Source organism: Salvelinus alpinus, chromosome 16, assembly GCF_045679555.1.
Source record: "Salvelinus alpinus chromosome 16, SLU_Salpinus.1, whole genome shotgun sequence".
NCBI lineage: Eukaryota > Metazoa > Chordata > Actinopteri > Salmoniformes > Salmonidae > Salvelinus > Salvelinus alpinus.
In genome coordinates this window covers 43,222,074-43,244,573 of record NC_092101.1, presented here as the reverse complement: position 1 = coordinate 43,244,573, position 22,500 = coordinate 43,222,074, and the positions used below count along the sequence as shown (strand labels likewise).

The 22,500-nt window shown below is 42.3% G+C and overlaps 1 protein-coding gene across 2 annotated transcripts in view; it reads right to left on the bottom strand.

The window, feature by feature from the left end:
- The window catches only part of LOC139541550 (phosphatidylinositol 3-kinase regulatory subunit gamma-like), a 373,575-nt gene that overhangs the window by 248,576 nt on the left and 102,499 nt on the right, over positions 1–22,500 (bottom strand). For both annotated transcript variants that reach the window (XM_071346320.1, XM_071346321.1), the window contains exons 3-4: positions 3,852–3,944; positions 3,663–3,740 (exon numbers count right to left, since the gene is read on the bottom strand). In XM_071346320.1, coding sequence (XP_071202421.1) covers positions 3,663–3,740; positions 3,852–3,944 — 171 coding nt within the window. The remainder of the gene's footprint in view (positions 1–3,662; positions 3,741–3,851; positions 3,945–22,500) is intronic.

Genomic DNA, 22,500 nt, shown 5'->3' with positions numbered 1-22,500 from the left:
CAGATTGGAGTTGTGTCCTGACATGATAAAACACTGTTCAGATTGGAGTTGTGTCCTGACATGATAAAACACTGTTCAGATTGGAGTTGCACAGACAGTATGAACACAGGGTTCATGTACCTGTTTCCAGAGCTGTGTTATGTAGGGTTATATAGGGACGATGTACCTGTGTTATGTAGGGTTATATAGGGACGATGTACCTGTGTTATGTAGGGTTATATAGGGACGATGTACCTGTGTTATGTAGGGTTATATAGGGACGATGTACCTGTGTTATGTAGGGTTATATAGGGACGATGTACCTGTGTTATGTAGGGTTATATAGGGACGATGTACCTGTGTTATGTAGGGTTATATAGGGACGATGTACCTGTGTTATGTAGGGTTATATAGGGACGATGTACCTGTGTTATGTAGGGTTATATAGGGACGATGTACCTGTGTTATGTAGGGTTATATAGGGACGATGTACCTGTGTTATGTAGGGTTATATAGGGACGATGTACCTGTGTTATGTAAGGTTATATAGGGACGATGTACCTGTGTTATGTAGGGTTATATAGGGACGATGTACCTGTGTTATGTAAGGTTATATAGGGACGATGTACCTGTGTTATGTAAGGTTATATAGGGACGATGTACCTGTGTTATGTAGGGTTATATAGGGACGATGTACCTGTGTTATGTAAAGTTATATAGGGACGATGTACCTGTGTTATGTAAGGTTATATAGGGACGATGTACCTGTGTTATGTAAGGTTATATAGGGATGATGTACCTGTGTTATGTAAGGTTATATAGGGACGATGTACCTGTGTTATGTAGGGTTATATAGGGACGATGTACCTGTGTTATGTAAGGTTATATAGGGACGATGTACCTGTGTTTATGTAGGGTTATATAGGGACGATGTACCTGTGTTATGTAAGGTTATATAGGGACGATGTACCTGTGTTATGTAAGGTTATATAGGGACGATGTACCTGTGTTATGTAAGGTTATATAAGGACGATGTACCTGTGTTATGTAAGGTTATATAGGGTTTATGTACCTGTTTTATGTAGAGTTATATAGGGTTTATGTACCTGTGTTATGCACAGTTATATAGGGTTTATGTGCCTGTTTTATAGGGTTATATAGGGTTTATGTACCTGTTTTATGTAGGGTTATATTGGGCTTATGTACCTGTGTTATGTAGCGTTATATAGGGTTAATGTACCTGTGTTATGTAGGGTTATATAGGGTTAATGTACCTGTGTTATGTAGGGTTATATAGGGATAATGTACCTGTGTTATGCAGGGTTATATAGGGTTTATGTACCTGTGTTATGTAGGGTTATATAGGGTTAATGTACCTGTGGTATGTAGGGTTATATAGGGATAATGTACCTGTGTTATGTAGGGTTATATAGGGATAATGTACCTGTGTTATGCAGGGTTATATAGGGTTTATGTACCTGTGTTATGCAGGGTTAGGGTTTATGTATGTCACGCCCTGACCGTTAGTATTATTTGTTTTCTTTATTATTTTGGTTAGGTCAGGGTGTGACAAGGGGTGGTTTGTTTAGTTTTGTCTTGTCTAGGGGTGTTTGTATGTCTATGGGGTTTTGACTAGTCTAGGTAGTTATATGTCTATGGTTGCCTAGATTGGTTCTCAATTAGAGGCAGCTGTTTATCGTTGTCTCTGATTGGGAACCATATTTAGGCAGCCATATTCCTTGAGCATTTCGTGGGTGATTGTCTATGTGTTAGTTGCCTGTGTCTGCACTTTTCATATATAGCTTCACGTTCGTTTTGTTGTTTTGTAAGTTTGTTTAAGTGTTCTTCGTTTCATTAAATGAGAAGATGTATTCATCTCACGCTGCGCCTTGGTCTCATCCATACAACGAACGTGACAACGTACCTGTTTTATGTAGGGTTATATAGGGTTTATGTACCTGTTTTATGTAGGGTTATATAGGGTTTATGTACCTGTGTTATGTAGGGTTATATAGGGTTTATGTACCTGTTTTATGTAGGGTTATATAGGGTTTATGTACCTGTGTTATGTAGGGTTATATAGGGTTTATGTACCTGTTTTATGTAGGGTTATATAGGGTTTATGTACCTGTGTTATGTAGGGTTATATAGGGTTTATGTACCTGGTTTATGTAGGGTTATATAGGGTTTATGTACCTGTTTTATGTAGGGTTATATAGGGTTTATGTACCTGTGTTATGCAGGGTTATATAGGGACGATGTACCTGTGTTATGTAAGGTTATATAGGGTTTATGTACCTGTTTTATGTAGGGTTATATAGGGTTTATGTACCTGTTTTATGTAGGGTTATATAGGGTTTATGTACCTGTGTTATGCAGGGTTATATAGCGACGATGTACCTGTGTTATGTAAGGTTATATAGGGTTTATGTACCTGTTTTATGTAGGGTTATATAGGGTTTATGTACCTGTTTTATGCAGGGTTATATAGGGTTTATGTACCTGTTTTATGCAGGGTTATATAGGGTTTATGTACCTGTTTTATGTAGGGTTATATAGGGTTTATGTACCTGTTTTATGCAGGGTTATATAGGGTTTATGTACCTGTTTTATGTTGGGTTATATAGGGTTTATGTACCTGTTTTATGCAGGGTTATATAGGGTTTATGTACCTGTTTTATGTAGGGTTATATAGGGTTTATGTACCTGTTTTATGCAGGGTTATATAGGGTTTATGTACCTGTTTTATGTTGGGTTATATAGGGTTTATGTACCTGTTTTATGCAGGGTTATATAGGGTGTATGTACCTGTTTTATGTTGGGTTATATAGGGTTTATGTACCTGTTTTATGCAGGGTTATATAGGGTTTATGTACCTGTTTTATGTTGGGTTATATAGGGTTTATGTACCTGTTTTATGCAGGGTTATATAGGGTTTATGTACCTGTGTTATGCAGGGTTATATAGGGTTTATGTACCTGTTTTATGTAGGGTTATATAGGGTTTATGTACCTGTTTTATGCAGGGTTATATAGGGTTTATGTACCTGTGTTATGTAGGGTTTATGTACCTTGTTATGCAGAGTTATATAGGGTTTATGTACCTGTGTTATGCAGAGTTATATAGGGTTTATGTACCTGTGTTATGCAGAGTTATATAGGGTTTATGTACCTGTGTTATGCAGAGTTATATAGGGTTTGTGTACCTGTGTTATGTAGGGTTTATGTACCTTGTTATGCAGAGGTATATAGGGTTTATGTACCTGTGTTATGCAGAGTTATATAGGGGTTATGTACCTGTGTTATGCAGAGTTATATAGGGTTTGTGTACCTGTGTTATGTAGGGTTTATGTACCTTGTTATGCAGAGTTATATAGGGTGTATGTACCTGTGTTATGTAGGGTATATGTGCCTGTTTTATGAAGGATTTTGTAGGGTTTATGTACCTGTGTTATGTAGGGTTATATACGGTGTATGTACCTGTGTTATGTAGGGTTATGTAGGGTTTATGTACCTGTGTTATGTAGGGTTACATAGGGATGATGTACCTGTGTTATGTAGGGTTATATAGGGATTATGTACCTCTCTTATATACGGTTAAGTAGGGTTTATGTACCTGTGTTATGTAGGGTTGTGTAGGGTTTGTGTACCTGTGTTATGTAGGGTTGTGTAGGGTTTGTGTACCTGTGTCTAGAGCCTGTCTCAGTTCTGGGGGTCCGGTGGAGGCTGGGGTGGTCCGGTACAGAGGCTCACTCTCCAACCCTAGACGAGCAGGGGAGAGAAATTACTGAAATAGCGTGGTGTGGTAATTCCAGAATGTGTACAATATAAATTACCAACATGATATTTCCTCTAAGTTATGGAAGTGTTTACCTTGTCTCTCCAGAGCTTCTATCAGCCTGTGTAGCGCCACAGGAACCTGGTCAGGCAGAGTACACACCTCTGGGGCCTCCCTTGGCCCCCCACCTGAGCGAGAGACAGAGAGAGAGAGAGGAAGAGAGAGAGAGAGAGAGAGAGAGAGAGAGAGAGAGAGAGAGAGAGAGAGAGAGAGAGAGAGAGAGAGAGAGAGAGAGAGAGAGAGAGAGAGAGAGAGAGAAAGAAAGAGATGAAGAGAGGAAGAGAGAGAGAGAGAGAGAGAGAGAGAGAGAGAGAGAGAGAGAGAGAGAGAGAGAGAGAGAGAGAGAGAGAGAGAGAGAGAGAGAGAGAGAGAGAGAGAGAGAGAGAGAGAGAGAGAGAGAGAGAGAGAGAGAGAGAGAGAGAGAGAGAGAGAGAGAGAGAGAGAACATTGATCAGAGATGTTACACACATAGACAATGCACACATGCGTAAATCAAGAGAAATAAGAGAAGTCAACCACATTCCCTTAGTGCTTCCCTTACTGATCCACACTCAACTACAGACCCAACCATGAATGTGTGTGTGTGAAAGAGAGAGAGAGAGAGAGAGAGAGAGAGAGAGAGAGAGAGAGAGAGAGAGAGAGAGAGAGAGAGAGAGAGAGAGAGAGAGAGAGAGAAAATAAAGAGAGAAAGAGAAAATAAAGAGAGAGAGAGATGTGGATGTGCATGCATAAGTGTTTGACCTGCACTGCCTCTGTGCATCTCTGTTTCTTTCAGGAGCATCATTTAAATTCCGCTCTTCTGCTCCGTGTGACAAATGCACTATCCACACACACACACACACACACACACACACACACACACACACACACACACACACACACACACACACACACACACCACACACACACAACACACACACACACACACACACACACACACACACACACACACACACACACACACACACACACACACACACACACACACACACACACACACACACACACACACACAAGGGTAAAGACCTTGTTAAATGCCACACACACCCTATATGCTTTCTACACACGCTCAGGGGAATCTGTTGCCATTATCATCAAGAGTTAAAGGGTTGTAGGAATGCTGCCTTACATTAGCATTCACTATTAGAAAAACAGGTGCAGAACCTTTTCAGCTGTCCCCATAGGAGATACCATTAGTGTAGGTACATGGCATTAGCATAGGAGTCATTGCATCATTGGAGTATATGAGAGAGAGAGAGAGAGAGAGAGGGGGGGGTGTATTTGTGACAGGTGGTCAGCTGGGTGGTCAGCTGGGTGGTTATATACACTACCGGTCAAAGGTTTTAGAACACCTACTCATTCAAGGGTTTTTCTAAATCTTTCTATTTCAAAACTATGAAGTAACACGAACGGAATCATGTAGTAACCAGAAAAGTGTTAAACAAATTACACTTGTTGGCTGCTTTGCCTTCACTCTGCGGACCGACTCATCCCAAACCATCTCAATTTAGTTGAGGTCGGGGGATTGTGGAGGCCAGGTCATCTGATGCAGCACTCCATCACTCTCCTTCTTGGTAAAATAGCCATTACACAGCCTGGATGTGTGTTGGGTCATTGTCCTGTTGAAAAACAAATGATAGTCCCACTAAGCCCAAACCAGATGGGATGGTGTATCGCTGCCAAATGCTGCGGTAGGCATGCTGGTTAAGTGTGCCTTGAATTCTAAATAAATCATAGACAGTGTCACCAGTAAAGCACCCCCACACCATCACACCTCCTCCTCCATGCTTAACGGTGGGAAATACACATGCGGAGATCATCCGTTCACCCACACGCGTCTCACAAAGACACAGCGGTTGGAATCAAAAATATGATATTTTTCAACCAAAGGACAAATTTCCACCGATCTAATGTCAATTGCTTGAGTTTCTTGGCCCAAGCAAGTCTCTTCTTATTGGTGTCCTTTAGTAGTGGTTTCTTTGCAGCAATTCGACCATGAATGCCTGATTCACACAGTCTCCTCTGAACAGTTGATGTTGAGATGTGTCTGTTACTTGAACTCTGTGAAGCATTTATTTGGGCTGCAATTTCTGAGGCTCAAAACTCTAATGAACGTATCCTCTGCAGCAGAGGTAACTCTGGGTCTTCCATTCCTGTGGCGGTCCTCATGAGAGCTAGTTTCATCATAGCGCTTGATGGTTTTTGCGACTATGCTTGAAGAAACTTTCATAGCTCTTGACATTTTCCACATTGACTGACCTTCATGTCTTTAAGTAATGATGGACTGTCGTTTCTCTTTGCTTATTTGAGCTGTTCTTGCCATAATATGGACTTGGTCTTTTACAAAATAGGGCTATCTTCTGTATACCACCCCTACCTTGTCACAACACCACTGATTGGCTCAAACGCATAAAGAAGGAAAGAAATTCCACAAATTAACTTTAAAGAAGGCACACCTGTTAATTGAAATGCATTCCAGGTGACTACCACATGAAGCTGGTTGAGAGAATTCCAAGAGTGTACAAAGCTGTCATCAAGGCAAAGGGTGGCAATTTGAAGAATCTGAAATATAAAATATATTTTGATTTGTTTAACACTTTTTGAGTTACTACATTATTCCATATGTGTTATTTTATAGTGTTGATGTCTTCACTACTATTCTGCAATGTAGTAAAAATATAGGAAAACGAGTAGGTGTTCTAAAACTTTTGACCGGTAGTGTAGGTCATTACTTTTTTGTTGTTGTTGATCAAAATGCGTTTTTTGGCAGAAATGCCTTCTGGGACATGTGAAATTTCATGCGCCTTAATAACACACTTGTATTCCATCCACAAATACAAATAAAATAGTTAAATTACAAGCCTAGTTGGTTTAGTCACGGAAAAAGCCAGAAACCTTCTCGCTAGCCATGATTGGCTGAGATAATGGATGGGCTGGACATGGCGGGAGATGAGTTTGGATTGGTCTGCCATGTAGAATGCTTCTATCTATGACGTGAGCTGTTCAGTATGTGTTTTTTGAAAGATATAACGTTAGCCATCAAGAACTACAAAAGTTTTGCTACTTTTCTCAACAAATCAAATCAAACTTTATTTGTCACATGTGCCGAATACAAATGTAGACCTTACTGTGAAATGCTTACTTACAAGCCCTTAACCAACAGTGCAGTTCAAGAAGAGTTAAGAAAATATTTACCAAATAAACAAAAGTAAAAAATAATAAAAAGTAACACAATAAAATAACAATAACGAGGCTATTTACAGGGGGTACCAGTACCGAGTCAATGTGTGGGGGTACAGGTTCGTTGAGGTCATTTGTACATGTAGGTAGGGGTGAAGTGACTATGCATAGATAATAAACAGCGAGTAGCAGCAGTGTTCAAAACAAATGGGGGGGTCAATGTAAATAGTCCGGTGGCCTTTTGATGAATTGTTCAGCAGTCTTATGGCTTGTGGGTAGAAGCTGTTAAGGAGCCTTTTGGTCCTAGACTTGGCGCTCCGGTACCTCTTGCCGTGCGGTAGCTGGTTTTCAACATTGGTACCCTGAATTTAGCAGGCGCTATCGACAGATCAGTTGGTAAAAGTGATGGGCTACTTTCTGCACACGCCACAGTCAGTGTGAACTGGAGTGACACAACGCTGGCCAAACAAGATGTAGCTACAAACAAAACGGTTCCAGTCTGCCATGAAGCGTTCTTCAATGTATATGGGTAAGAGTCCAGCTACATTTTCAGATATACGTTTTTAATTTTGTCAGTAAGTTGTTTTTAGTTGTTTTTATTGCATGTTTAAGCATACTATTAGTTAGCAAAGGTTAGCTAGCTGGCTCGATAGCTAACGTTACATGTATGATCTGTGTAGTAATATTATTCGAATCAGTTACCATTTGCATTGCTAGTTATACCCTGATGATAGCTAGCTAACATCGAACCTAGTTTGTTAGATTTATCTCCCTGTAAATTCATACTACAGCTGTGACAGCTACAGCTCTCTCTCTTGTTTGTATTGGTAGTAGTATGAGTTGGAATTATGCCGGTTCATTGTTTAGCTAGCTAGCTACATGTCCAAACAAAGACTCCACTTCGGCCGGATTATTACATGACCCATCAAGTTCACCAGGTGTGTCTGGTTATTACGGCCATCTATTGTGTTTCATGAACATGTCTAGACAATAGTGGCCCATCCACAGCTAGATGTGGCTGGGGGGATGGTTATAGCATTTCCTTCACATGACCCATCAATTTAGACAAGTGTGTTGGGTAAGCGTCATCTAATAATTATAAAATATTCTTATCGGGACACTGTCTGTTTTTGATATTGCTTCAATGCAAGTAACCACTTCACTGTATCGTTTACACCTCTGTATCCTGTGCATGTGACAAATAACATTTTAATTGATATAGCATGTGTTTACCACATGACTTAACATGTGAATCCTTAAAGAGATGGGTGGGGCTAAGGCTTAAGAGGGTGTGACGATGCTGAATGGGTGTAGGCAAAGAAGAGCTCTCCAGTAGGTGTACCAAAACATTCAAGGGCCATTTTCTCAAAAGTGGGGCTACAAGTTTATCAACTTTCAAAGCAGAATGACTTTCCCATTTTTCCTCAACTGCAGTGTATGAAATACAATTTTCTAGCTCTGTGTCTCTACTTTTATCCAATATAAAAAACACAATTTCAAATTTTGCTACATAAGAACGAATCGAGGCGGTCGGTCACAAATACTAAAACATTCCCACATTCCACCTACCCACCCACCACCTTGCTTGATTACGCCTTCCTAAATCCTGGACACATTTAGGAATAAATGGCCTCCTTTCTCTTCCTCCCTCTCTCCCTCCAGACAAACGTACACAACTGTTTGGTATCACACACACGCATAGTCAAATTAAAACCTATGCTTGTTTCTTCAATACACTGGGGCTAACCACATCTGCTGCCATGGTTTCACCAGCCCACCAGAATAAAGTGGCTGTTTGTTTGTTGGTGTTCATTTGGAGGTGGGGGGCCTTATAGATGTATTTGCTAATAACATAGCTAGCTGCTATCTCAGCCTGAGAAGTGATGGCCAGACCCATGCCTCAATCAGACAAGCTGATTCATGGCCAGGAACCAGACAGTTTGATTGAATAAAAGATAACGTAGAATAAGTGTGCCTACCCGGTATACGCAACTAGCAGTTAAAGGGTAGTTAAACAACATCTGGGATTCATATAGGAGAAGCCAAGTAGAACTGAGAGCAGCTGTGAAATTCCCACTTTTGGAAATCAATTAGAAGACAAAAGACAGAAAGAAAGAAGCATCCCAATTATGGATTAGCATATCCAGCTATCCAGCTGTGCTAATGTGTGGCAGGTATTGTAGAGGTTAAAGAAGAGGAGATCCACAGCTGAACAGGTATTGTAGAGGTTAAAGAAGAGGAGATCCACAGCTGAACAGGTATTGTAGAGATTAAAGAAGAGGAGATCCACAGCTGGACAGGTATTGTAGAGGTTAAAGAAGAGGAGATCCACAGCTGGACAGGTATTGTAGAGGTTAAAGAAGAGGAGATCCACAGCTGGACAGGTATTGTAGAGGTTAAAGAAGAGGAGATCCACAGCTGAACAGGTATTGTAGAGGTTAAAGAAGAGGCGATCCACAGCTGGACAGGTATTGTAGATGTTAAAGAAGAGAAGATCCACAGCTGGACAGGTATTGTAGAGGTTAAAGAAGAGGAGATCCACAGCTGGACAGGTATTGTAGAGGTTAAAGAAGAGGAGATCCACAGCTGGACAGGTATTGTAGAGGTTAAAGAAGAGGAGATCCACAGCTGGACAGGTATTGTAGAGGTTAAAGAAGAGGAGATCCACAGCTGGACAGGTATTGTAGATGTTAAAGAAGAGGAGATCCACAGCTGAACAGGTATTGTAGAGGTTAAAGAAGAGGAGATCCACAGCTGGACAGGTATTGTAGAGGTTAAAGAAGAGGAGATCCACAGCTGGACAGGTATTGTAGAGGTTAAAGAAGAGGAGATCCACAGCTGGACAGGTATTGTAGAGGTTAAAGAAGAGGAGATCCACAGCTGGACAGGTATTGTAGATGTTAAAGAAGAGGAGATCCACAGCTGGACAGGTATTGTAGATGTTAAAGAAGAGGAGATCCACAGCTGGACAGGTATTGTAGAGGTTAAAGAAGAGGAGATCCACAGCTGGACAGGTATTGTAGAGGTTAAAGAAGAGGAGATCCACAGCTGGACAGGTATTGTAGATGAATAAGCTGCTGCCACACCAGAGTAATGGAAGCACTCTCTCTGATACAAAGGAGCAGACACACACACACACACACACACACACACACACACACACACACACACACACACACACACACACACACACACACACACACACACACACACACACACACACATTATCTCTCAAAATGACGAGGGTATCATTGGAAATTGGGCAAAAAGGTTTTAACTCATGTTTATAAAAGATATATCGATGGGTATTAAACGAGAGAAGAGAAAATGGCCTATTTCCAGTTATTATTCCCCTTCGTCGGATACACCATTTTTGACGTTTGATTAGATGATAATGTTAACAAAGTCACCACTCAGAAAAGAAAGCAGACACAAAAAATCTACATGTCTAATGTCAAATAAATATGCCTTAGAGTGATATACAGTGCATTCGGAAAGTATTCAGACCCCTTGACTTTTTCCACATTTTGTTACGTTACAGCCTTATTCTAAAATGGATAAAAAATATAAATATATATCATCAATGTACACGCTCCGTTCATCTTGGCCTCGATCCTGACTAGTCTCCCAGTCCCTGCCACTGAAAAACTTCCCCACAGTATGATGCTGCCACCACCATGCTTCACCGTAGGGATGGTATTTGCCAGGTGATGAGTGGTGCCAGGTTTCCTGGTGACGCTTGGTTTCATCAGACCAGAGAATCTTGTTTTTCATGGTCTGAGATACCTTTAGGGGCCTTTTTGCAAACTCCAAGTGGGCTGTCATGTGCCTTAACTTTTTTAATTTAACCTTTATTTAACTAGGCAAGTCAGTAAAGAACAAATTCTTATTTACATTGACGGCCTACAGGGGAACAGTGGGTTAACTGCCTTGTTCAGGGACAGAACGACAGATTTGTACCTTGTCAGCTCGGGGATTCGATCCAGCAACCTTTCGGTTACTGGCCACTAGGCTACCTGCCGCCCCCAAAACTGAGGAGTGGCTTACGTCTGGCCGCTCTACCATAAAGGCCTGATTGGTGAAGTGCTACAGAGACAATTGTCCTTCTGGAAGGATCTCCCCTCTCCACAGAGGAACTCTGGAGCTCTGTCAGAGTGATCATCGGGTTCTTGGTCACCTCCCTGACCACAGTCCTTCTCCCCCGATTGCTCAGTTTGGCCGGGCGGCCGGTGGTTCCAAACTTCTTCCATTTAAGAATAATGGAGGACACTGTGTTCTTGAGGACTTTCAATAACGCAGATATTTTTTGGTACCCTTCCCCAGATCTGTGCCTTGACTCAATCCTGTCTCTGAGCTCTATGGGCAAGTCCTTCGACCTCATGACTTGGTTTTTGCTCTGACATGCACTGTCAACTGTGGGACCTTATGTAGACAGGTGTGTGCCTTACCAAATCATCTCCAATCAATTGAATTTACCACAGGTGGACTCCAATCAAGTTGTAGAAACATCTCAAGGATGATCAATGGAAACAGGATGCACCAGAACTCAATTTCGAGTCTCATAGCAAAGAGTCTGAATACTTATGTAAATAAGGTATTTCTGTTTTATAGTTTGAATAGATTTGCAAAAATGTTTTTTTTTTAAACTGTCTTCGCTTTATAGGGTATTGTGTGTAAATGTATGAGATTTTGTATTTATTTAATCCATTTTACAATAAGGCTGTAATGTAACAAAATCTGGAAAAATGGAAGCGGTGTGAATCCTTTCCGAATGCACTGTATGTTGATGTTCACATCAAGTGGCTGCTATTTTGACACAAAACCTTTCCACCTTGTGTTTAATATTCTAGATTACATCAATCATGAATAAGTAATGTTGCACTTTGTGGAAAAGCCAAGTTGACAGGCAGTTAACAATGATCTCAAATGGCCATCCCTAGAATATGATATTTCACGTTCAATTGAATAGCTGAAGTCTCTCATTATACTATTGTTTATGTACTATAATACAGTCAATATTTGATGTCATTTTTTAATTCAAAAAGAGTTCAGTATCCTCCATTACTCAGCTGGTACATTTAACAGAACTGTATTTCTTACCTTTTAGCAATTTTGACGACCATTGCCACACACACAGACACACACACACACACACACACACACACACACACACACACACACACACACACACACACACACACACACACACACACACACACACACACACACACACACACACACACACACACACACACACACACACACACACACACACGTAAAGGGGATAAAATTGGTATTCCAGTGACAGGCTGCGTATTTAATTTCTCCACATCCTGTGAGCCGCGCCAACGGGACTCTCAGCGCACAGAGCAGGAATGAGCAAACAGCCGAGAGACATGGAACAGAATATTAATTTACCTCTTGCTCTCTGTCTTTCTTTCCTTTCCTTCTCTCTCTCTTTATCTCAGCTCTCTGTCTTTCTTTCCTTTCCTTCTCTCTCTCTTTATCTCAGCTCTCTGTCTTTCTTTCCTTTCCTTCTCTCTCTCTTTATCTCAGCTCTCTGTCTTTCTTTCCTTTCCTTCTCTCTCTCTTTATCTCAGCTCTCTGTCTTTCTTTCCTTTCCTTCTCTCTCTCTTTATCTCAGCTCTCTGTCTTTCTTTCCTTTCCTTCTCTCTCTCTTTACCTCAGCTCTCTGTCTTTCTTTCCTTTCCTTCTCTCTCTCTTTATCTCAGCTCTCTGTCTTTCTTTCCTTTCCTTCTCTCTCTCTTTATCTCAGCTCTCTGTCTTTCTTTCCTTTCCTTCTCTCTCTCTTTATCTCAGCTCTCTGTCTTTCTTTCCTTTCCTTCTCTCTCTCTTTATCTCAGCTCTCTGTCTTTCTTTCCTTTCCTTCTCTCTCTCTTTATCTCAGCTCTCTGTCTTTCTTTCCTTTCCTTCTCTCTCTCTTTATCTCAGCTCTCTGTCTTTCTTTCCTTTCCTTCTCTCTCTCTTTATCTCAGCTCTCTGTCTTTCTTTCCTTTCCTTCTCTCTCTCTTTATCTCAGCTCTCTGTCTTTCTTTCCTTTCCTTCTCTCTCTCTTTATCTCAGCTCTCTGTCTTTCTTTCCTTTCCTTCTCTCTCTCTTTATCTCAGCTCTCTGTCTTTCTTTCCTTTCCTTCTCTCTCTCTTTATCTCAGGTCTCTGCCTCAATCACACACACACACGCACACACAAACACGCATGCATGCACCCACACACACAAGCAATATGACAAAATTGTAAACATAACAAAACACTTGGCACATAATACAATAAAAGCCCATATCAGATTGGAGGTGTGTGACTGTAGAAACGCACAACAGTCCCTGGAATAGGCTATATACCATCTCCAGCTATATGGATATCAGGAGCTCAACAATAGAGACAATCCCAAACCAATAGAAATGCACATGGTCCCCAGAACCTTTGTAGGAAATGCAGTCAGGCAGCAGCGCATGAAAACAGAGGTGAGGAGTAGTACAGCCTACTGTAACATGGAGCGCAGTAGTACAGCCTACTGTAACATGGAGCGCAGTAGAACTGCCTACTGTAACATGGAGCGCAGTAGTACAGCCTACTGTAACATGGAGCGCAGTAGTACATCCTACTGTAACATGGAGCGCAGTAGTACAGCCTACTGTAATGTGGAGTGCAGTAGTACAGCCTACTGTAACATGGAGCGCAGTAGTACAGCCTACTGTAACATGGAGCGCAGTAGTACAGCCTACTGTAACATGGAGCGCAGTAGTACAGCCTACTGTGACATGGAGCGCAGTAGTACAGCCTACTGTGACATGGAGCGCAGTAGTATAGATCAGACCAGAGTACTACAGTATAGAGCAGAGCAGAGTACTACAGTATAGAGCAGAGTACTACATTATAGAGCAGAGCAGAGTACTACAGTATAGAGCAGAGTACTACAGTATAGAGCAGAGTAGAACAGTATAGAGCAGAGTAGCATAGTATAGAGCAGAGCAGAGTACTACAGTATAGAGCAGAGTACTACAGTATAGAGCAGAGTAGAACAGTATAGAGCAGAGTAGCATAGTATAGAGCAGAGCAGAGTACTACAGTATAGAGCAGAGTAGAGTACTACAGTATAGAGCAGAGTACTACAGTATAGAGCAGACCAGAGTACTACAGTATAGAGCAGAGTAGAGTACTACAGTATAGAGCACAGTACTACAGTATAGAGCAGACCAGAGTAGTACAGTATAGAGCAGAGTAGAACAGTATAGAGCAGCAAAGCAGTGCGACAGAAACAACAACACAGAGTTACACATGGAATAAACAAGCGTACAGTCAATAACACAATATAAAAAAGTATATATACAGTGTTTGCAAATGGCGTGAGGAGGTAAGGCAATAAATAGGCTGTAGTAGGAAAGTAACACTAGAGTGATAGATGAGCAGATGATGATGAGCAGATGATGGTGTGTAAGTAATGATACTGGTGTGCAAAACAGCAGCAAAGTAAATAAAAACAATATGGGGATGAGGTAGGTAGATTGGGTGGGCTATTTACAGATGGACTATGTACAGCTGCAGCGATCGGTTAGCTGCTCAGATAGCTGATGTTTAAAGTTAGTGAGGGAAATGTAAGTCTCCAGCTTCAGCGATTTTTGCAATTCGTTCCAGTCACTGGCAGCAGAGAACTGGAAGGAACGGCGGCCAAAGGATGTGTTGGCTTTGGGGATGACCAGTGAGATATACCTGCTGGAGCGCGTGCTACAGGTGGGTGTTGTTATGGTGACCAGTGAGCTGAGATAAGGCAGAGCTTATTTATAGATGACCTGAAGCCAATGGGTCTGGCAACGAATATGTAGCGAGGGCCAGCCGACTAGAGCATACAGGTCGCAGTGGTGGGTGGTGTATGGGGCTTTGGTAATAAAATGGATGGCACTGTGATAGACTACATCCAATTTGCCATGTAGAGTATTGGAAACTATTTTGTAGATGTCATCGCCGAAGTCAAGGATCGGTAGGATAGTCAGTTTTACTAGGGTAAGTTTGGCGGCGTGAGTGAAGATGGCTTTGTTGCGAAATAGAAAGCCGATTCTAGATTTGATTTTGGATTGGAGATGTTTGATATGAGTCTGGAAGGAGAGTTTACGGTCTAGCCAGACACCTAGGTATTTGTAGTTGTCCACGTATTCTAGGTCAGAACCGTCCAGAGTAGTGATGCTAGTCGGGCGGGCGGGTGCGGGCAGCGAACGGTTGGAAAGCATGTATTTAGTTTTACTAGCGTTTAAGGGCAGTTGGAAGCCACGGAAGGAGAGTTGTATGGCATTAAAGCTCATTTGGAGGTTTGTTAACACAGTGTCCAAAGAAGGGCCAGAGGTATACAGAATGGTGTCGTCTGCGTAGAGGTGGATCAGAGAATCACCAGCAGCAAGAGCGACATTGTTGATATATATATATATTTTCTATTATTGTTAAACAAAATCTCTTTATCTAAGCAATTGTATTCGTATAAAATAATGTAATTTCCCCCAAAAATGTTGAGCATACAATATAGCTCAGTATTTTAATGATTTACTTTATACAGTCATTTTTGCTGATTTTTATCAAGGGTGTCAATAATTTCAGACCCCACTGCATATCAAGAAACGCATGTTTGAGGTATGATGAAATGCACGATGTATATGTGCTTCAATGTAGGTTGTGTACATATGCTATACATGTGGATATCTGTGCTTGCTAATTTATCTATTTCCCTCAATTATCTCTATGTGGAGAGTAGTGCTGCTGGTGATTTTGTCTCTGCTTTGTCTCTAGCAGCAGTCCTGGCCTGCAGTAAGCCTAAGGTCGCACTAGGGGGCATGTGAATGCAAGTCTGACTGGACACTGCACAGATACAGTAGTATAAACAGTTTGATGTCATTAAAACACTTATATTTCCATAATAACCTGAGCAAAAAATGAATTTAATATAATCTAATGATCTAGTAATATATTGTGGTGAAGAGGTCCACAGGCCATTGGAATCAAGCTGTCCTGTGAATATTTCTTATATTAAATGACACACACACACACACACACACACACACACACACACACACACACACACACACACACACACACACACACACACACACACACACACACACACACACACACACACACACACACACACACACACACACAGTGGTGGGTGGGGGGTAGGTAGGCCAGTGTGTGAAGAGGTGACAGACGGACGGACGGACGGACGGACGGACGGACAGCCAGCCAGCCAGCCAGACGGGCGGACGGACGGACGGACAGACAGCACCGTGGAGTGGAGCATCTATTATTCATGGTTAAAAGAAGACAAGAGAAGAGGACAGAACAGTTTGTTCCCATTACTCACTGCACAGCTCTATTATGTCTTCTGTCCAAAGCACCGGTTCCAATCCAAGTGCCAACGCCGTTTAGCAAACTCCAGGCGTTTACATTTGTTGGACGACATGAAAATAGAGCTCTTTGGCCACGCAGTCTGCACAGATGGCCATGAATGACAGTGGTGTGTTAACATGTTTCTGACAGGATAATGGGCAGCCATGCTACAGTGATGATGTCCCCAAAGTACTACTAGTGATAATGACTGTGTACTGACATGTTGTCATGAAGGTTTTACTGTGTTTTATCTGTGTTTATCAAGTAATACTGTGGGGGAACTGAAAAACAGTGAATGTTATTGGGTACTGTACTTCTACTGTGAAGGCCTACTCTGTATCTCCCTGACTAATTGCTAACACTGTACCTCTCTCTTCCCTCTGTTTCCTCTCCTCCGTCCACTGGCCTGATCTCTCTCTCCCTCTACCCACCAGACTGGCCTGATCTCTCTCTCCCTCTACCCACCAGACTGGCCTGATCTCTCTCTCCCTCTACCCACCAGACTGGCCTGATCTCTCTCTCCCTCTACCCACCAGACTGGCCTGATCTCTCTCTCCCTCTACCCACCAGACTGGCCTGATCTGTCTCTCCCTCTACCCACCAGACTGGCCTGATCTCTCTCTCCCTCTACCCACCAGACTGGTCTGATCTCTCTCTCCCTCTACCCACCACACTGGTTCTCCATTTCAATAAGTGCTCTTTATCATGTGAACCTGTCTATAGCCTGGTTCCCTGGGTAGACATCCAGCCGAGACCCCCCCCCCCTCCGATTCCTCTACCTCCATCCTCCCTTCCATCTCTCCACCTCCCTCCCTCCCTCCTGCCTCTTTCCATCTCAACCCCATTCATCAACTCTGATAGATAGGCCCACCCGCTTGCTGTCCACCATCAAAATGGCTTCATGTTCCCAAATAACCTAGCATTTACCTCAACAGGGACTCCAATCTGGTTACACACTCCTACCAACACACACACACACACACACACACACACACACACACACACACACACACACACACACACACACACACACACACACACACACACACACACACACACACACACACACACACACACACACACACACACACACACACACACACACACACACACATTCTAACCTGGAAAGTAAACATGTGCATTGAATTTATTTTTAAAGATAATGGTGAATATGTATCAGAGAGTTTAATTGAATTTGCTGTTGTGTGTGTATGGATGGGGGGTTGGCCTGAATGGGGGTCCTGACTAGCTATTGATCCACAGGGCTAAAATGATACATTACAGTAATCAATGGAGGCCCACAGAGACACCCAGCTCCAGCATCAGATTACTGACACAAGTGATGACATCAGGAAAACCATGAAAAGGGATTCTACAGTCTATGGAATCAGCATGTGCATTCAATATGAGCTTGATTGTGGTTGTGTGCATTCGATGTGAGTTTGTGTGTGTTGAAGTATATGTGTGTGTGTATGCTTATGTGTGTGTGTCTATGGTAATGCATAGACACACACAAGAACACACAGGTAGCAGGTAGCGCCAGTCTGGCGGAAGAGGGGGAGAGGAGAGAGGCGATTGGGGAGCGGGCTTGCATGTTCCCCTCTAACCAATGACAGGGGTGCTAGAGACGGGCAGAGGACCTGAGGTAGAGGAGAGAGAGCAGAATGAAGGGGAATGTAGACTGGCCGCAAAGCAAATGCCTCTTTAATTAGAGCAACCACAGGGAGAGAGAGAGAGAGAGAGAGAGAGAGAGAGAGAGAGATCATCTTCACAGGTTCTGTCAGACTTGGGCTCTGACCGTTAACCTAAAAAAAACAAATATAATGATATTCCAAAAAAGGTCCGGAAATAAGGATGACAAATATAAATTCTATTTGGACACAGTTCTATTAGAACACACCAAAAACTACACATATCTAGGACTAAATATCAGCAACACAGGTAGCTTTCACATGGCTGTGAATGAGCTGAGAGACAAAGCAAGAAGAGCATTCTATGCCATTAAAAGGAACATCAAAATTGAAATTCCAATTAGAATCTGGCTCAAAATTTTTCAATCAGTTATAGAACCAATTGCTCTATATGGCAGTGAAGTATGGGGTCCGCTGTCTAATAATGAATTTACTAAATGGGACAAACATCCAATTGAAGTATTGCATGCAGAGTTTTGCGAGACTGTATTGCAAGTACAAAGAAAAACTCCAAATAACGCATGTAGGGCAGAATTGGGCCAATATCCCCTCCTCATTCGAATAGAAAAAAGAGCCATCAAATTTTACAACCATCTAAAAACAAGTGACCCTAAAACATTCCATCACACAGCTCTACAATGTCAAGAGATGAAACCAGAGAAGAGTCCCCTCAGCCAGCTGGTTCTGAGGCTCAGTTCACCAACCCAAACCAACCCCATAGAGCCTCGGGACAGCCCTCAGAAAATCTGGCCCAACCAAATCATCACAAAACAAAAAGAAAAATATATAACCTATTGGAAAGACACCACAAAAAATCAAAGTAAACTTCAATGCTATTTGGCTCTAAACAGACAGTACATGGTGGCAGACTATCTGACCACTGTGACTGATAGAAAACTGAGGAAAACATTGACTAGGTACAGACTCAGTGAGCAGTCTGGCTATAGAGACCGGTCGTCACAGACAAACCTGGCTGCCCAGAGAGGACAGGCTGTGCTCACTCTGCTCCAGGGGAGAGGTAGAGACAGAAGTGCATTTCCTACTACACTGTGACAAATACTCAGACCTAAGAGCATATTTCTTTCCCAAAATTATAATTCAATACAAAGAATTTGAAACTATAAAAGATTAAGAAAAATTCAAATATTTATTGGGTGAAAAGCCAAAATGTGCAGTTTTGGCAGCCAAATATGTGTCCTCCTGCCACAGCCTGAGGGACAGCCAGTGAAAAATGCAAAGTAATGTTGATAATATTTCCCATTTAGCTTAGTTTTGTTTTGTCTTTCGTACCAGGTCATGTGTCTTCTCAGTCATGTTGACACTGGTCTACTACTGTTGCTTTAATGTATTGTTGTTCTGATTAATATTGTTGTTGTAGCTGTTATTAATGGTAATCCCATGTCCACTACTACTATTATTATTGCTGTTAATCCCACCATTTATTTATATATAAATATATATATATTTTGTGTATATATATACATATATATTTTATTTAAATTTTTCGATATGTATACTTTGACAATGTAAGTAATAATAACTTGCCATGTCAATAAAGTCAATTGAATTGAATTGAATTGAATTGAGAGAGAGAGAGAGAGAGAGAGAGAGAGAGAGAGAGAGAGAGAGAGAGAGAGAGAGAGAGAGAGAGAGAGAGAGAGAGAGAGAGAGAGAGATGACACAAGGATGCAGCTTAAGCTCCACCCTCTTCAACATATACAGTGCATTCGGAAAATTTTGTTACGTTACAGCCTTATTCTAAAATGGATTATTATTTTTTTTTAATCCTCGGCAATCTACACACTATACTCCATAATGACAAAGTGAAAACTGTTTTTTAGGAATTTCAACAAATGTATTAAACATAAAAAACGAAAATACATTATTTACATAAGTATTCAGACCCTTTGCAATGAAATTCAGAATTGAGCTCAGGTGCATCCTGTTTCCATAGATTAACCTTGTTCAACTTGATTGGAGTCCATTTGTGGTAAATTCAATTGATTGGACATGATTTAGAAAGGCACACACCTGTCCCACAGTTGACAATGCATGTCAGAGCAAAAACCAAGCCATGAGCTCCGAGACAGGATTGTGTCGAGACAATGATCTGGGGAAGGGTACCAAAACATGTCTGCAGCTTTGAAGGTCTCCAAGACCACAGTGGTGTCCATCATTCTTAAATGGAAGAAGTTTGGAACCACCAAGACTCTTCCTAGAGCTGGCCTCCTGGCCAAACTGAGTAATCGGGGGAGAAGGGCCTTGGTCAGGGAGGTGACTAAGAACGCGATGGTCACTCTAACAGAGCTCTAGAGTTCCTCTGTGGACATGGGAGAACCTTCCAGAAGGACAACCATCTCTGCAGCACTCCACCAATCAGGCCTTTATTGTAGAGTGGTCAGACGGAAGCCACTCCTCAGTAAAAGGCACATGACAGCCCGCTTGAAGTTTGCCAAAAAAGCACCTAAAAACTCTCAGACCATGAGAAACAAGATTCTCTGGTCTGATGAAACCAAGATTGAACTCTTTGGCCTGAATGCCAAGCGTTATGTCTGGAGGAAACCTGCCACCATCCCTACGGTGAAGCATGGTGGTGGCAGGATCATGCTGTGGGGATGTTTTTCAGCTCAGAGCCTAGTCAGGATCGAGGCAAAGATGAACGGAGCAAAGTACAGAGAGATCCTTATTGAAAACCTGCTCCAGAGCGCTCAGGACCTCAGACTGGGGCGAAGGTTCACCTTCCAACAGGACACCGACCCTAAGCACACAGCCGAGACAATGCAGGAGTGGCTCTGGGACAAGTCTCTGAATGTCCTTGAGTGGTCCAGCCAGAGCCCGGACTTGAACCCGAACGAACATCTTTGGAAAAACCTGAAAATAGCTGTGCAGCAAAGCTCCCCATCCAACCTGACAGAGCTTGAGTGGATCTGTAGTGAAGAATGGGAGAAACTGCTGCCTACAGCAGCACCTAGATCTTTTGCACAGATTCTGTCAGACCAGGGCCCTGACAGTAAATCTCAGTAAGACAGAAATAATGGTGTTCCAAAAAAATCCAGTTGCCAGGACCACAAATACAAATTCCATCTAGACAAACGTACGTTTTTCTACTGTGTCTATGCATGTGTGTGTGTGTCTATGTGTGTGTGTGTCTATGTGCATGTGCGTGTGTGTGTGTGTGTGTGTGTGTGTGTGTGTGTGTGTGTGTGTGTGTGTGTGTGTGTGTGTGTGTGTGTGTGTGTGTGTGTGTGTGTGTGTGTGTGTCTATGTGCATGTGCGTGTCTATGTGTGAGTGTGTGTGTGTGTGTGTGTGTGTGTGTGTGTGTGTGTGTGTGTGTGTGTGTGTGTGTGTGTGTGTGTGTGTGTGTGTGTGTGTGTGTGTGTGTGTGTGTGTGTGTGTGTGTGTGTGTGTGTGTGTGTGTTTGCTAGAGCTGGGCGATATGCAGGTTGACATTTATTGGGACAAGTCTTGTCGGCAGGTTGCCTAGTGGTTAGAGCGTTGGGCCAGTAACCGAAAAGGTAAGCATCTGTCGTTAAGCCCTTGAACAAGGCTGTTAACCCACTGTTCCTAGGCCGTCATTGTAAATAAGAATTTGTTCTTAACTGACTTGCCTAGTTAAATAAAATTGTCCTGGAGGCAGAACTGAGCAATTTATGCTAGATGGGCCAGCTGCAAACTCAAAATTAGCTATATTGTAAACATTTATGCAAACAAAAATAGGCTTTTTGGTCTTAATTTAAGGTCACGGTTAGGCATTAGCGTTAGCAGTGTGGTTAATGTTAGGTTTAGGCATTAGCGTTAGCAGCGTGGTTAAGGTCAGGGTTAGGCATTAGCGTTAGCAGCGTGGTTAAGGTCAAGGTTAGGCATTAGCGTTAGCAGTATGGTTAAGGTCAGGGTTAGGCATTAGCATTAGCAGTGTGATTACGGTCAGGGTTTGGCATTAGCGTTAGCAGTGTGGCTAAGGTCAGGGTTAGGCATTAGTGTTAGCAGTGTGGTTAAGGTCAGGGTTAGGCATTAGTGTTAGCAGTGTGGTTAAGGTTAGGGTTAGGCATTAGCGTTAGCAGTGTGGTTAAGGTCAGGGTTAGGCATTAGCGTTAGCAGTGTGGCTAAGGTCAGGGTTAGGCATTAGCGTTAGCAGTGTGGTTAAGGTTAAGGATTAGCATTAGCAGTGTGGTTAAGGTTAGGGTTAGGCATTAGAGTTATCCAATAGGTTAAGGTAACGGTTAAGGTAAGAGTTAAGACCCCCCAAAATAAAAACGAGTACCACTGGGATTGAACACGCCACCCTCAGAGCAAAGCTTCGTGGCCTATGCCCATCCGCCATCCCTCTCCACAACGTCCTAGCAAGCCGCAATCCTACTAGTGGTCAGTGGTGAAGACATCTCTCTACTAGATGGCAGTAGGTGCTCACGTTGCCCCTAGTGGT